The following is a 13,959-nucleotide window of genomic DNA, read 5'->3' on the forward strand; positions in this document are numbered from 1 at the left end:
ACATTTACACCAGGATGGGAGTCATATATACCAGCATGGGGAACATTATACCAGGAAGGGGTCCATGGGGAACATTTATACCAGGAAGAGGGACCATGATGGGGGAAATTTATATCCGTATGGGGACATATACCAGGAAAGGGGCCCATGATGAGAGACATATATACTAAGATGGGGGACACTTATACCAGGATGGGAGTCATATATACCAGGATGGGGGCCCATGATGGACAGATATACCAGGGAAGGGGTCCATGGTGGGTGACATATACCAAGATGGGGGACATATATAACAGGATGGGGGAACATGATGAGTGACATACCATAATGGGGGACATTACTGCATAATGGGGGTGGGGCAAGACGTATGTCCTTATAAGATTTAGAAGGCTACAAGGGCCCATGCATCTGATCAACATCCGCATGGATGGGGAAGGGTGGCCAGATCTGAATTTTGTACCTGTGCCCATTGGTCTCCAGTTACGCCACTTTGGCACGTCAACCAATCTTGAATATCTCTTTCTCATGTATCGGAGATTGAAAAAGACATTACATCAGCTTGCAGTGGTCAAGACTTCACGACATTTATGGACACATGAACCACGACTAACGCTACTTATCACTTGTGGACACATATTTATTGATATTTTATTTCACTCTGGAACCGGATTGTTGCACAAGAGAGATGAACTGGATTCCAGGGAGTACGGATTCTCATACACCTTCCACAGCACCGTAGCGGCATGACAATAAATTACCTCCCATATAACTGTTCACTTCGTTATAGACAAAATGGATCTTTTTTTTTGTTTCAAGACACAGATTTGTAATTTTTTTCATACCTCTGTTCTTTACAAACATCTATAAACTACGGCACGGTACAGTTTGCAAACAGACAGTACTACGTATGTTGAGACCAACTACTACAAAGAATGGATTGAAGACGAGAAAACAGAGAGAGAACCGAGGAGTACAGAGCCAGAGGTAAGTTCTGATCAGGAGTTGTCTTTCTGAAACACTCTATGTAGATCTAGTCTTCTTGTCTTCATCCTAAAAAAAAATCTCAAATCTTGACCTTTTGATCCTTTACAATTTTGCAAACCTCTCTGGTCTTCCAAGATGGAACCAAAGTCTTGCTTCCAAATGTTTCCTAGGTTAGTGACAAGTATATATCTGCTTCTAGTGGGAAGTACAAGGGCTTTATAAACTTCTAAGTCAAATTTTTTTTGTATCATGTTTGATCCACCTGTTCGATATTGGTATGAAACAATATCGCTGTCTGAAATTAGTCACATTTTCGAAAGCTACCTAATCTGAATAAATAACTTCCGAGAAATTTTTGGGGCTGCTGGTTCAACAATCTTTTCACTTAATGTTTGAGTTGTTGGCCACTTTCTAGACAAAATTTGACAATGTCCTACTCTTAAGTAATCTAAAATGTTCCCACTTCATACACCTGAACTCCATTCCTGGTTGAAACCATTATGAGCATTGAAGAAATTTGGCTAGAAAATAACCAACCCTTTAAGATAATTAAAGCATCAGGTTCAAGTGAACATAGTCCTGGATTGAGAACACACAATCCTTCATTGCAATTTATTTCTCCTACTCCATCAGTTCATTATTGCTTATTGAGAGTTTTTGGACAACTCCTAACAAGACCCACCTCTCGGCCACCGTACTTCCTCCATCTCTGTCATATTATCATATCCTAATACACATCTACCACTATTGCATCATAAGTTATTGTCGAACAAATTGGTACAGCAAGAGAGATGACAAACTGGAAAAATAAAAAGTATAAAAATATTTGGCAAAAAAATGACAGGTAACATATACACGGCACGCAAACTGATTGTCACAATGTTGTTTATGGCAATCTGATGACGACGGTGTGATTTGTTCTTTTTTGTGTGTCCTTTAGTTACCTAATGTCCATTTCAAGCAACTGGCTTCCACATTTTCATCAAAAGAATGTCTTGCATGAAGTAACACATTGTGTCATCAGTCAGTTTTCAACATGGACACAAACAAAAATTCCAGCTGATTTTCATTATATGCTCCAAACCAAATGTTCAGTGTACTTGTAAGTCTCTATACACTGCTGTATTTACAAAACACAACGATAATAGAGAATATTCAATTTTACGTAATTCCTAAAGTTTAAAAGTGGCAATTCTTCCCAAAAATTCATGAAGTTGCTTCAGTCATTACTTTTCACAATAAAGATTCTTGTCTACCAATGCAATATTTCTTACCTACGAAATTTTATACGAATGTTTTTGTCGTTTTCTGGGTTAAATCTTTAAAAGGAATGAGTTAAAATGTCTATGTAATGGATGCAATAACTAATTGGAATTTTCACAAAAGTATTTCACATCAGAGATGTCATAAGAGTAAGTGAAGATAGCAATAGTTTAGCATAGGAAATCATGTCTTTGGATTTTATATATATATATATAATACCCTGTTAGAAAGTCAAAGAAATAGGTATTTTTAGTCTTCCAATACAATAATTGTCTGAAATTTTGAATTCCGTCATGATTCCAAGTCCTTTAATTGAATCTCTTCTTTAGCTTTAATTGGGTGCCGCTATATTGACGACATTCCTTTTCCAAATTGAAGGTGCTACTTGCTCTTGCTTATGTAGTAGAATGGAGCTGATGTCTCCCACCATAAAATCCCAAATACATAGCACAAGTAATTAATTTGGATATATTTCCTATGTTTTTAAACAATTTTGTCTGAAAAAATGTTTTCATATGTTCGAAAAAAAGGAAAATTGTATCCAGATATCCAGGGACATCTGCTGATGTGATTTACGAGTCTGTATAGGGTAGTTATGATCTAAAAAGTTTTTATTTTCCTATTCACTAACATGAAAACAGTATAGAACAATCCTAGTGAACAATAAGCATGGCCACAACACAAAGACGCAAGATCGGCCTCGTTACATACAATTAAAACCAACCATCGAAAAATAGTTTGATTTTGCATTTTTTTTTTTTTTAGTTTTACATTTCTGTACAGATTAGTACATAGTTTTGCTAAGAAGGACCAGCATGGGGAAGTTTGAGAACACATAACTAGAATAGTTGCAGTCAATACAGACACACACAAATTAATCCCCCATTGAGAGGAGTACAAGAAATAGGTCAACATTTGTGCTTTCTGCTCTAGGTGCATGAAAAAGGCTTGTGCTCGATAATGGCCCATGATTTTTTTTGTCTTAAAAGTTATCACCATAGAATATAAAAGAAATTGTCTACATCCTCCTAGACTTGTATATAGTGGAGTAGTCAAGTACGACACTACCTTTATGTCATGGAGATCCACAAACACATATGCTCAAAGATAAGTCACACCCTATTAAAACTGAGTAGGTTGCAAGGTCTTGATAAAGGAGCAGTTGATTCATAGTAGAAGACTTGGTCAAGATTTTATAATTGGCCCTTGAGGTTTTTTTGTTTTGTTTTGTTTTTTTACTTATGTTTAAAATTTGACTTTTTTTTTTTTAGAATCTAACCTAAAGACTTTATCCACTACAGGACACTAAAATAGGTCCAGGAGGCAAGAAAAGTCAACTGCTAAAAGTGGGCTAACCTATTTATGAGTCATAGAGGCAACAAAGTCAAGAAACCTGATCGGTGGAAGCAGGAGGCACCAAAGTCAACTTCTCAAAGTTAACCAACGTGTTCTATGGGTCCAAACACAACTCGATTTTGAATTACAGATTGGCAGGTCCAAGAGGCACCAAAATCAATTCCTTAGGTAAATTTTTGACTGTAAACTGGAAATGTTGATCACTGGCTTATCTAAGATCTTCAGTAATTTAGCTACGACTTCAAACCAGTTAACTGTATAAAGTCATGGCCAATGGGCACACGCCTATCTGGATTTTTCTAGTGCGCTTTTGATTTCCAAAAACAGACTCCCATTATAAGAAATCTTTGAAGATGTGCACATATTACATATAGATATGCTGCAAGGAAATCCTTACCATGTACAAATATTGCAAGTATTTCTATGAAGTCAATAGCTAATAGGTTTTTTCACTGTAATTTCTCATATATACCTATATATTTACAATATTATACAAATGGTGGCAAAATGACCATTTATATTATATAAGTAAACTAATTTATTTTCCTTACAGTCACATTAATTTCATTAAGATGTAAAAATGCGTCTACTACTACGTCTGCCAGCGTGGGATATGGCACTAAACAGGCATGCAGTGGGTTTTTTTGGAAACGCTGTACAATGACGACCTACAGATGCTGCTCACGTCATACAGAAAAGGGGCCTCACTTCTAGACGTCCACTTGCAAAAACAGAGTTTTTTTAACAAAATAAACTATTTTACAGTATACTAAGATTTATACTAAAGCAAGGGATCGATGGGAGGCAGAAGAAGAAATCACAAATTACTTTTGACATCTTTCGAGGTGGTTATGTCTCACCACTACATCTAGTAAAAAAAAAAAAAAAAAGGATGAATATTCTTGGGACCCATTAGTTTGGCCTCTTTTTTAGACATGTGAGTTGAATTTTAATAATGTAAGCTAGAATTGGGTCCAAAAATTATTTTGTATTATTTTTGGACACAATTATGATTTTGGATTATCTGGTCAATTATTTCTATATTTTCTACTTTTGAACACGGTTATGTTTTTAGCCTAACGATTAATTACAATATACAGTGACATTTTTTATTTTTAATTTTTAGTTACCTTCGTGTTTTTGAGTTAATTAGTGACAATGGTCAATTAGAATGTTAAAAGATTTAGATTTCATTTCTATATTGCTTATTTATATTTTTCCTATTTTTAATCTTTAAAAAAACAACAACAAAAATCTCTCAATAAGGATGTATATACTATTAAATCAGGCCATTTAGCTACTGGGGCCTACAGAAAGCCAGCATTTCGATTGGTCTTATTTCCTTAGTGGTAAAACGTGTCAACCACTCTAAGGGATTTTCATCATTAGGAAAGAATAGAGTGAAAAATTAGCCCAAAGGTGCTGAGATGAAAGGAGGAAAAAAATCTAGTCCTTCCATCCTGGTTAGTAAAACCCAACACCATAATGGAGGCCATTTTTTACTTTCCTGTAGGTCTTTTCGATGTGCACCCATAGTACCAAATTACAATTTAGGACATAATTGGCCAATCCCTAATTTATCCTCTCCCCATGATTACATTCTAATCAATCCTGCTATAATGTTAAGTTGATATGTAACAAACATATTAATAAAAATAAAAAAAAGAAAATACAAAATCTATATAAATTGTGTCATACAGTGGAATGTGCCGTCATTTCAAGGAATGTTTCGTTCATTTTTTCGGAGCTGGTCATATATCTGTGCATTGCTCAGTCATATTAGGCAACAATTTTATATTTAAATAAAAAATATTAAAAAGTAATAAATTATGGACTCAAAAAAAAATTATGCACCACGATTTTTGGATATTATGTATTTAATGTCCATTCGAAGGGAGTGCAAAAAAATTGGGTGGAAAGGAATAACCCTCTCACTCCCAAGACAAGTGGTGCATATTTTATGTCTCTTCTCCTTGAAATTTTTTTTGGCTATAAACATTTTTTTTTCATAACAGAACATATTTTAATATATATCCAAACAATGAATAGATCTCCCTATCAGGTTACCCACAACCGGCCCTGAATGTGGCCATCTCTTGAGGTCATTGTAAACATAACACATGGTCAACAATTTAATAAATAATCATTATAATAAATATATTACCCATGATTCGGTTTGGATGAGGCTAGTTCTTCTATAGGCTACCCTACTTCTCCCAACCCCCCCTCCAAAAAAAAAAAACATTAATTTTTCTTAATTTCTAGAGGCTTAATGTGAAAATAAGCTTCCTGGCTACGTAGGCACCGATGCACTTTGGTTGCAACAAGGACATTTTCACATCTAAACTCTGTAAATTCAGATTTGTGTTCCCCACACCTGGATAGACATTGATAGCGTAGGCTATTTCAGGTTGAAAAAGGTCTAGATGGACATTTAGGGCTTCTAGTATTTTTTTTTCTAGTGATTCTTGATCTAGTCCGAATGGCTCCTGTTAATACAGTTCAACCTTGGGCAATTGTGGGATCCCTTCAGTGTTAGCCAAGCTTATTTTAGGGTACTCATTAGAATACAAGCCTAATGTAAAATTCTTTAGGACACATTAAAGCCCAGAAATAATGTAGGATCATCCCAAATCCATTACAATCTAGAACTACTAGAATCAAAATGTTAGTAGGATCCTTCAGACTCAATTACAACCCAAACAAATCTAGGATCCTTCAGAATTAATTACTATGTAAAACTACTCTAGTATCCTCCAGAACTGATTAAGATCTTGAACTACTGTGGAATCCTTTCAGTATCCATTATTAACCAAAATCTTAGTAGGATCCTTCAAAGCTACCATTACAACCTAAAACAACTGTAGGATGCTTTAGAATAAACTACAATGTAGACCTACTGTAACATCCTCCAGAATTAAATAGTCTACAACTACTGTGGGATCATTTCTGTACCCAGACTCAATTACTTCTCAGAACTACTGTAGGAGTCTCCAGAATCAATTACATTTTAAAATTAATGTAGTATACGTAGGAATCTATTACAATCTAGAACCAGTGTGGAATCAGTGTGGAACCAGTGTGGAACCAGTTTGGTTGTAAAAAATGAAAAATCCTACATTTTGTTTTGTAATAGGCACTGAAAAGTGCCTATTACAAAACAAAATGTAGGATTTTTCATTTTTTACAACCAAACCCTCTCTAGGATCCTCTGAGATCCACTCCAATCTAGAACTATTATTGGATCATTAATTCCTATCACTTAAAATATTATATAATGTAGAGGCCTTCAGAATTTACTAGAACAGAAAACTATGCTTTTCTGGAACTACTGTCTGATATCTCTGGATCTAACCCAAGAATTTTAAAGAGCATTTCAGTACCCATAACCAAACAAAATAATTGCTAAATCCTTCAGAATTCAATACTAACCCAACCTATTTTACGACCCTGACAACCCAGAACAACGTTTGGATTCTTTCAGTACCCATGATTAACCAACATGATTGTAGAGGGCCTTTAGTACCCTTTCCATATATAGTACTATACAGGACAAACATCGCGTTCCCCATTCAGTAGAATGTACAAATCAGAATAAATATAATTTGCTTTTAGAAGCTACGGTAGTATTATCTAGAACAGTATTCTTCAGTTTGTGGCTCATTGGCTGTGGCAAAAATCCAAATTTTTCAAGATCAAAGTTCCCCATCCTCTGGTTCTCAAGAATGAACCAGCCTTTTTATGGAGTACTAGAGCAATGAGTTAGAGAACACAAATCTAGAAAATGTTTTTTTTTTGTTTTTTTTTGCCAATGAGCCACTGGTTAAAGGTCACTTATCTAGACCAGTCTTTTTTTAACCCGTTTTTAGTAGTATCTAGAATTGTTTTGAGCTTTTGAAGAATAAATTATATAGGCTTTTTAGGAGAGTTGTACATTGGAGAGAATTGGCCTAGAACAAGTTTTATTTTTGCTGATAAGCCACCGTTTGAGGACCACTTATCTATTGTGTTGTTTTCATCAATTTCTAGTAGTATCTAGAATGAATTCAAGCTCCTCGCATGTCTTGAAGAGCAAATATGTTGTTTTCAATGACTTGAGGTGTGGGAAACACAAAATTTGAGTATTGTCGTCAGCTTTAGCTATCTAGAACATACAAATCTCTGCTCTACACAAAGTCTAGTGCTTCTAAACCCCAATCATGGAAGAAGCTTCGAAACTTAGAATAGTGCAAACGTAGTGGATTGTTAGTACATTTTCATTGACACATATGCATATTGTACGTATTACCACACATTTCTGGAAAAAGAGAAATGGAAAGGGGCCCCTAACATGGCAAAGAAAAAAAAGACATTTCACAGTGTCTGCTAATCTACTCTCATTTTTTTCCATGATGGGGAATCTCACTGAAGCACCTGGCCTCGAGTTTCTGGCAGTTTTAGGGCTAAAAAGCTACCCAGTGCCAGCGCAGCGGAAGCCAGGAGGATGGGTACTGCTTTTGCTACCCCCACGAAAGAGGTGAAAATGCTTATCCCCAGGACAGCAGCCAACTTGCAGAGGGCATTCAGGAATCCAAAGGCGGTGGTTCTGTGAAGAAACACAAATTATCAGGTTTTAGAATATTTCGACTGGTACATCATTATATCGTATATCGCAATGTCTGGCCAGATTCGGTAAGCACCGAAACAGTCCAAAATAAACGGGTTTAACCGACTTCGATCTAATAGGTATGGTGGCCTATATACACACAATTTCTTCTGCCTTCGTGCCCTTTTGTGAAACATGCTCTCATTGATCATTACTGGTCATTCAGAACTGCATTCATCGTTTTCAGCTTCTTTTTGCCTCCAGAAAACCCCCAGAAAGCTGAAGTACCCTAAAAATTGGTTGACGAAAGCAAAAGTCATCCCAGAAATTGGAACAACTCTGAGGACAATGATGTGGAGTGACCAATAGGCGGGGGTGGGACTACCGCGGTCGCATGGGTCGCAGCTGAGACGGGGCCCGATCGCGAAGCTGCAGCCGCTAATTGGCTGTGCAGCTCCTTGCTTTGAGTGGCTGTGTGCGATGACTGCACATAGGACCTGTGATGACGTCACAGGAGGGGAGGAGTCAGGGGTCACATGATCAGGAGCCTCATGTATGCAGAACTCTGCTGACCTGGTTGTCATGGTGCTGGCTGAATGAGGGTAAGTTTATGTGTGTGGGGTCAGGAGGGGTTTACAGGGTGGATGTAGCAGAGCTTTGTGCGTATGAGGTGTATGGAGCGGAACCGTGTGTGTACGAGGTGTACGGAGCGGAGATGTGCGTGTATTTTGGCATGGGTGGGCCCCATTTGAAAGTTCGCATCGAGGCCCATAACTTTGTAGTTACGCCACTGCCAATAGGCCTCGTTTAGCCTTATATTTCTTGTTCTTCACAGCAGTTTCACTATCATCAGAGGCAGGATTGCAATCACGGGTAGCACATCTATACACAGTTAATAAAGGATCCACCATTCACAATAAGTGATGTCACTGCTCACCTCCCCCCACTTCTGTACAATGACTGATAGCTCCTCTATACACAGATGATAACACAGGATCCACCACTCACAAGACATGATGTCACAGCTCAACCTCTCTTCCTGAGGTACAACGACTGATAACACCTCTGTATACAGTAGATAGCACAAGAGCCACCAATCACAATAGGCAATGTCACAGCTCACCTTCTCCCATCCTGTACAATGAGTGATAACACCTCTATATACAGTAGATAACACAGGAACCAACATTTACAATATGCAATTTAACAGCTCACCTCCTCCTGTACAATGAGTGATAACACCTCTATATACAGTAGATAACACAAGATCCACCAATCACAATATGCAATGTCACATCTCACCTTCTCCCATCCTGTAAAATGACTGATAACTCCTCTATATACAGTAGCTTACACAGCATTCACAATAAGTGATGTCACAGCTCACCATAACACCTCTACTGTATAAACAGTAAATTATACAGTATCCACCATTCACAAAAGCTAATATCACAGCTCACCTCCCCTCGTATGTACAATGATTGATAACACCTCTATATACAGTAGATAACACAGGATCTACCGTTCACAATAAGTGATGTCACAGCTCACCTCCTCCTGATGTGCAATGACTGATAATACCTCTATATACAGAAGATAACACAAGATCCACCAATCACAATATGCAATGTCACAGCTCACCTTCTCCCATCCTGTAAAATGACTGATAACTCCTCTATATACAGTAGCTTACACAGCATCCACCATTCACAATAAGTGATGTCACAGCTCACCATAACACCTCTACTGTATAAACAGTAAATTATACAGTATCCACCATTCACAAAAGCTAATATCACAGCTCACCTCCCCTCTTCTGTACAATGATTGATAACACCTCTATATACAGTAGATAACACAGGATCTACCGCTCACAATAAGTGATGTCACAGCTCACCTCCTCCTCCTGATGTGCAATGACTGATAATACCTCTATATACAGAAGATAACACAAGATCCACCAATCATAATATGTAATGTCACAGCTCTCCTTCTCCCCTCCTGTACAATGACTGATAACACCTCTATGTTCAGTAGATAACACAAGATCAACCAATCACAATAGTCTATACCACAGTTCCCCCTCCCTTCACAATGACTTTTTCACATGCTTCAATCCAAGAGATAGGAGTGGAGTCATTCTAATGATACTAATATACATGTGAATTTCCTGAACCAACAGGAAGAGTCAGTTTAAAATAACCCTAGTGGCCAGTGTGAAAATTGCAATATGTCTAATTTATTCCTAATATAGATCAAGACAGGAAAAAAAAATTAAATTAAAAATAAGAGTAGATAATTTTCAGATGTCAGATTCCTTTGAGAAATTTAAATTCATCAATGGATCTTTTTACAACATGTTTTTGCATTCAGTGCCATCTTCAAAAATGAATTTTCCTTTAAGCACTGAGACATAGAGGTTCTCCTGCTGAGTCATCTGTGAAGTAAATTACCCTCCAACACTATTCACATTATAATAGTTGCCCCTGTTGTGCACTTTAGTCACGAGGCTACGGACTTCATACAAATGTTATATTATTAAAGGGGTTGTCCAGTATTACAAAAAGATATAGCTGCCTTTTTCCCAAAACCGTGCCCCCTCTGTCAACAGGTTGTTTGTGGTATTGCAGCTTTGCACCTTTCACTTCAATACTAGATACAGTTGTGGCCAAAAGTATTGACACCCCTGCAATTCTGTCAGATAATACTCAGTTTCTTCCTGAAAATGATTGCAAACACAAATTCTTTGGTATTATTATCTTCATTTAATTTGTCTTAAATGAAAAAAACACAAAAGAGAATGAAGCAAAAAGCAAAACATTGATCATTTCACACAAAACTCCAAAAATGGGCCAGACAAAAGTATTGGCACCCTCAGCCTAATACTTGGTTGCACAACCTTTAGCCAAAATAACTGCGACCAACCGCTTCCGGTAACCATCAATGAGTTTCTTACAATGCTCTGCTGGAATTTTAGACCATTCTTCTTTGGCAAACTGCTCCAGGTCCCTGATATTTGAAGGGCGCCTTCTCCAATCTGCCATTTTTAGATCTCTCCACAGGTGTTCTATGGGATTTAGGTCTGGACTTATTGCTGGCCACCTTAGAAGTCTCCAGTGCTTTCTCTCAAACCATTTTCTAGTGCTTTTTGAAGTGTGTTTTGGGTCATTGTCCTGCTGGAAGACCCATGACCTCTGAGGGAGACCCAGCTTTCTCACACTGGGCCCTACATTATGCTGCAAAATTTGTTGGTAGTCTTCAGACTTCATAATGCCATGCACACGGTCAAGCAGTCCAGTGCCAGAGGTAGCAAAGCAACCCCAAATATCAGGGAACCTCTGCCATGTTTGACTGTAGGGACCGTGTTCTCTTCTTTGAATGCCTCTTTTTTTCTCCTGTAAACTCTATGTTGACGCCTTTGCCCAAAAAGCTCTACTTTTGTCTCATCTGACCAGAGAACATTCTTCCAAAATGTTTTAGGCTTTTTCAGGTAAGCTTTGGCACACTCCAGGCTGGCTTTTTTATGTCTCGGGGTAAGAAGTGGGGTCTTCCTGGGTCTCCTACCATACAGTCCCTTTTCATTCAGACGCCGACGGATAGTACGGGTTGACACTGTTGTACCCTCGGACTGCTGGGCAGCTTGAACTTGTTTGGATGTTAGTCGAGGTTCTTTATCCAACATCCGCACAATCTTGCGTTGAAATCTCTTGTCAATTTTTCTTTTCCGTCCACATCTAGGGAGCTTAGCCACAGTGCCATGGGCTTTAAACTTCTTGATGACACTGCGCACGGTAGACACAGGAACATTCAGGTCTTTGGAGATGGACTTGTAGCCTTGAGATTGCTCATGCTTCCTCACAATTTGGTTTCTCAAGTCCTCAGACAGTTCTTTGGTCTTCTTTCTTTTCTCCATGCTCAATGTGGTACACACAAGGACACAGGACAGAGGTTGAGTCAACTTTAATCTTTGTCAACTGGCTGCAAGTGTGATTTAGTTATTGCCAACACCTGTTAGGTGCCACAAGTAAGTTACAGGTGCTGTTAATTACACAAATTAGAGAAGCATCACATGATTTTTCGAACAGTGCCAATACTTTTGTCCACCCTCTTTTTTATGTTTGGTGTGGAATTATATCCAATTTGGCTTTAGGACAATTCTTTTTGTGTTTTTTCATTTAAGACAAATTAAATGAAGATAATAATACCAAATAATTTGTGTTTGCAATCATTTTCAGGAAGAAACTGAGTATTATCTGACAAAATTGCAGGGGTGTCAATACTTTTGGCCACAACCGTATATCCTCTACACCAGTGTTTCCCAAGCTCCAGTCCTCGCGGACCCCAACAGGTCATGTTTTCAGGATTTCCATAGTGTTACACAAGTGAGAGATTTCCTGATGCCTTGATGATGCCTTCCATCACCTGTGAAATACTATGGAAATCCTGAAAACATGACCTGTTGGGGTCCGCGAGGACTAGAGTTTGGGAAACATTGCTCTACACAGAGGTGGCGCTGTTTTAAGAAGATGGCAGCCGTGTTTTTCTAACTTACAGTATGGAGACTATCCCTCGGGATTACTCTGGAGAATCCAAAAACTGAAGACTATTTCACTTTGCAAGCTATCCTAAATCATGGCACGTGGTCAGAAAGTAATGGGAACTATGCTTTGGCAGGCTATGACTGGGAATTTAAAGAGTAACCGGGGTTTTAATTTTCATTCATAAATCAATAGTTCCCATAAAAGTAAGCAACTTTGTAATACGTCTTATCAGAAAAAGCTGCCTCTTTCTCCTCCTGGATCGATATTTTCAGTCTCAATAAGTGGTAAATTCATTGAAGACAAATTTTCACATTGTTTAGTTAAGAGACAACAGTTAGTGCTTTTAAATTACTATGGAGAAGGAAGGAGATGGAGGCAGATACAGACTGAGGGGGAGGAGCTGAAGGCAGATACAGACTGAGGGGGAGGAGCTGAAGGCAGATACAGACTGAAGGGGGAGGAGCTGGAGGCAGATACAGAATGAAGGGGGAGGAGCTGGAGGCAGATACATAATGAAGGGGGAGGAGCTGGAGGCAGATACAGACTGAAGGGGGAGGAGCTGGAGGCAGATACAGACTGAGGGGGAGGAGCTGGAGGCAGATACAGACTGAGGGGGAGGAGCTGGAGGCAGATACAGACTGGGGGGGAGGAGCTGAAGGCAGATACAGACTGAAGGGGGAGGAGCTGGAGGCAGATACAGAATGAAGGGGGAGGAGCTGGAGGCAGATACAGAATGAAGGGGGAGGAGCTGGAGGCAGATACAGACTGAAGGGGAGGAGATGGAGGCAGATACAGACTGAAGGGGAGGAGATGGAGGCAGATACAGACTGAGGGGGAGGAGATGGAGGCAGATACAGACTGAGGGGGAGGAGATGGAGGCAGATACAGACTGAGGGGGAGGAGATGGAGGCAGATACAGACTAAAGGGGAGGAGCTGGAGGCAGATACAGACTGAAGGGGGAGGAGCTGGAGGCAGATACAGACTGAAGGGGGAGGAGCTGGAGGCAGATACAGACTGAAGAGGGGTACTGGAGGCAGACACAGACTGAGGGGGAGGAGCTGTAGGCAGATACAGACTGAGGGGGGGAGTTGGAGGCAGATACAGACTGAAGGGGGGGAGCTGGAGGCAGATACAGACTGAAGGGGGTGCTGGAGGAAGATACAGACTGTGGGGGAGGAGCTGTAGGCAGATACAGACTGAGGGGGGAGCTGGAGGCAGATACAGACTGA

At 39.1% G+C, this 13,959-nt stretch overlaps 1 protein-coding gene across 3 annotated transcripts in view; it reads right to left on the reverse strand.

Moving 5' to 3' along the window:
* Positions 1-616: 616 nt before the first annotated feature.
* The window catches only part of SV2A (synaptic vesicle glycoprotein 2A), a 211,114-nt gene continuing 197,771 nt past the window's right edge, over positions 617-13,959 (reverse strand). For all 3 annotated transcript variants that reach the window (XM_073567045.1, XM_073567046.1, XM_073567048.1), the window contains one exon: positions 617-8,188. In XM_073567045.1, the coding sequence (XP_073423146.1) occupies positions 8,005-8,188 (184 nt within the window). In that variant the 3' untranslated portion in view covers positions 617-8,004. The remainder of the gene's footprint in view (positions 8,189-13,959) is intronic.

This window comes from Dendrobates tinctorius, unplaced genomic scaffold (assembly GCF_039654945.1).
Source record: "Dendrobates tinctorius isolate UK_male_01 unplaced genomic scaffold, ASM3965494v1 ptg000019l, whole genome shotgun sequence".
NCBI lineage: Eukaryota > Metazoa > Chordata > Amphibia > Anura > Dendrobatidae > Dendrobates > Dendrobates tinctorius.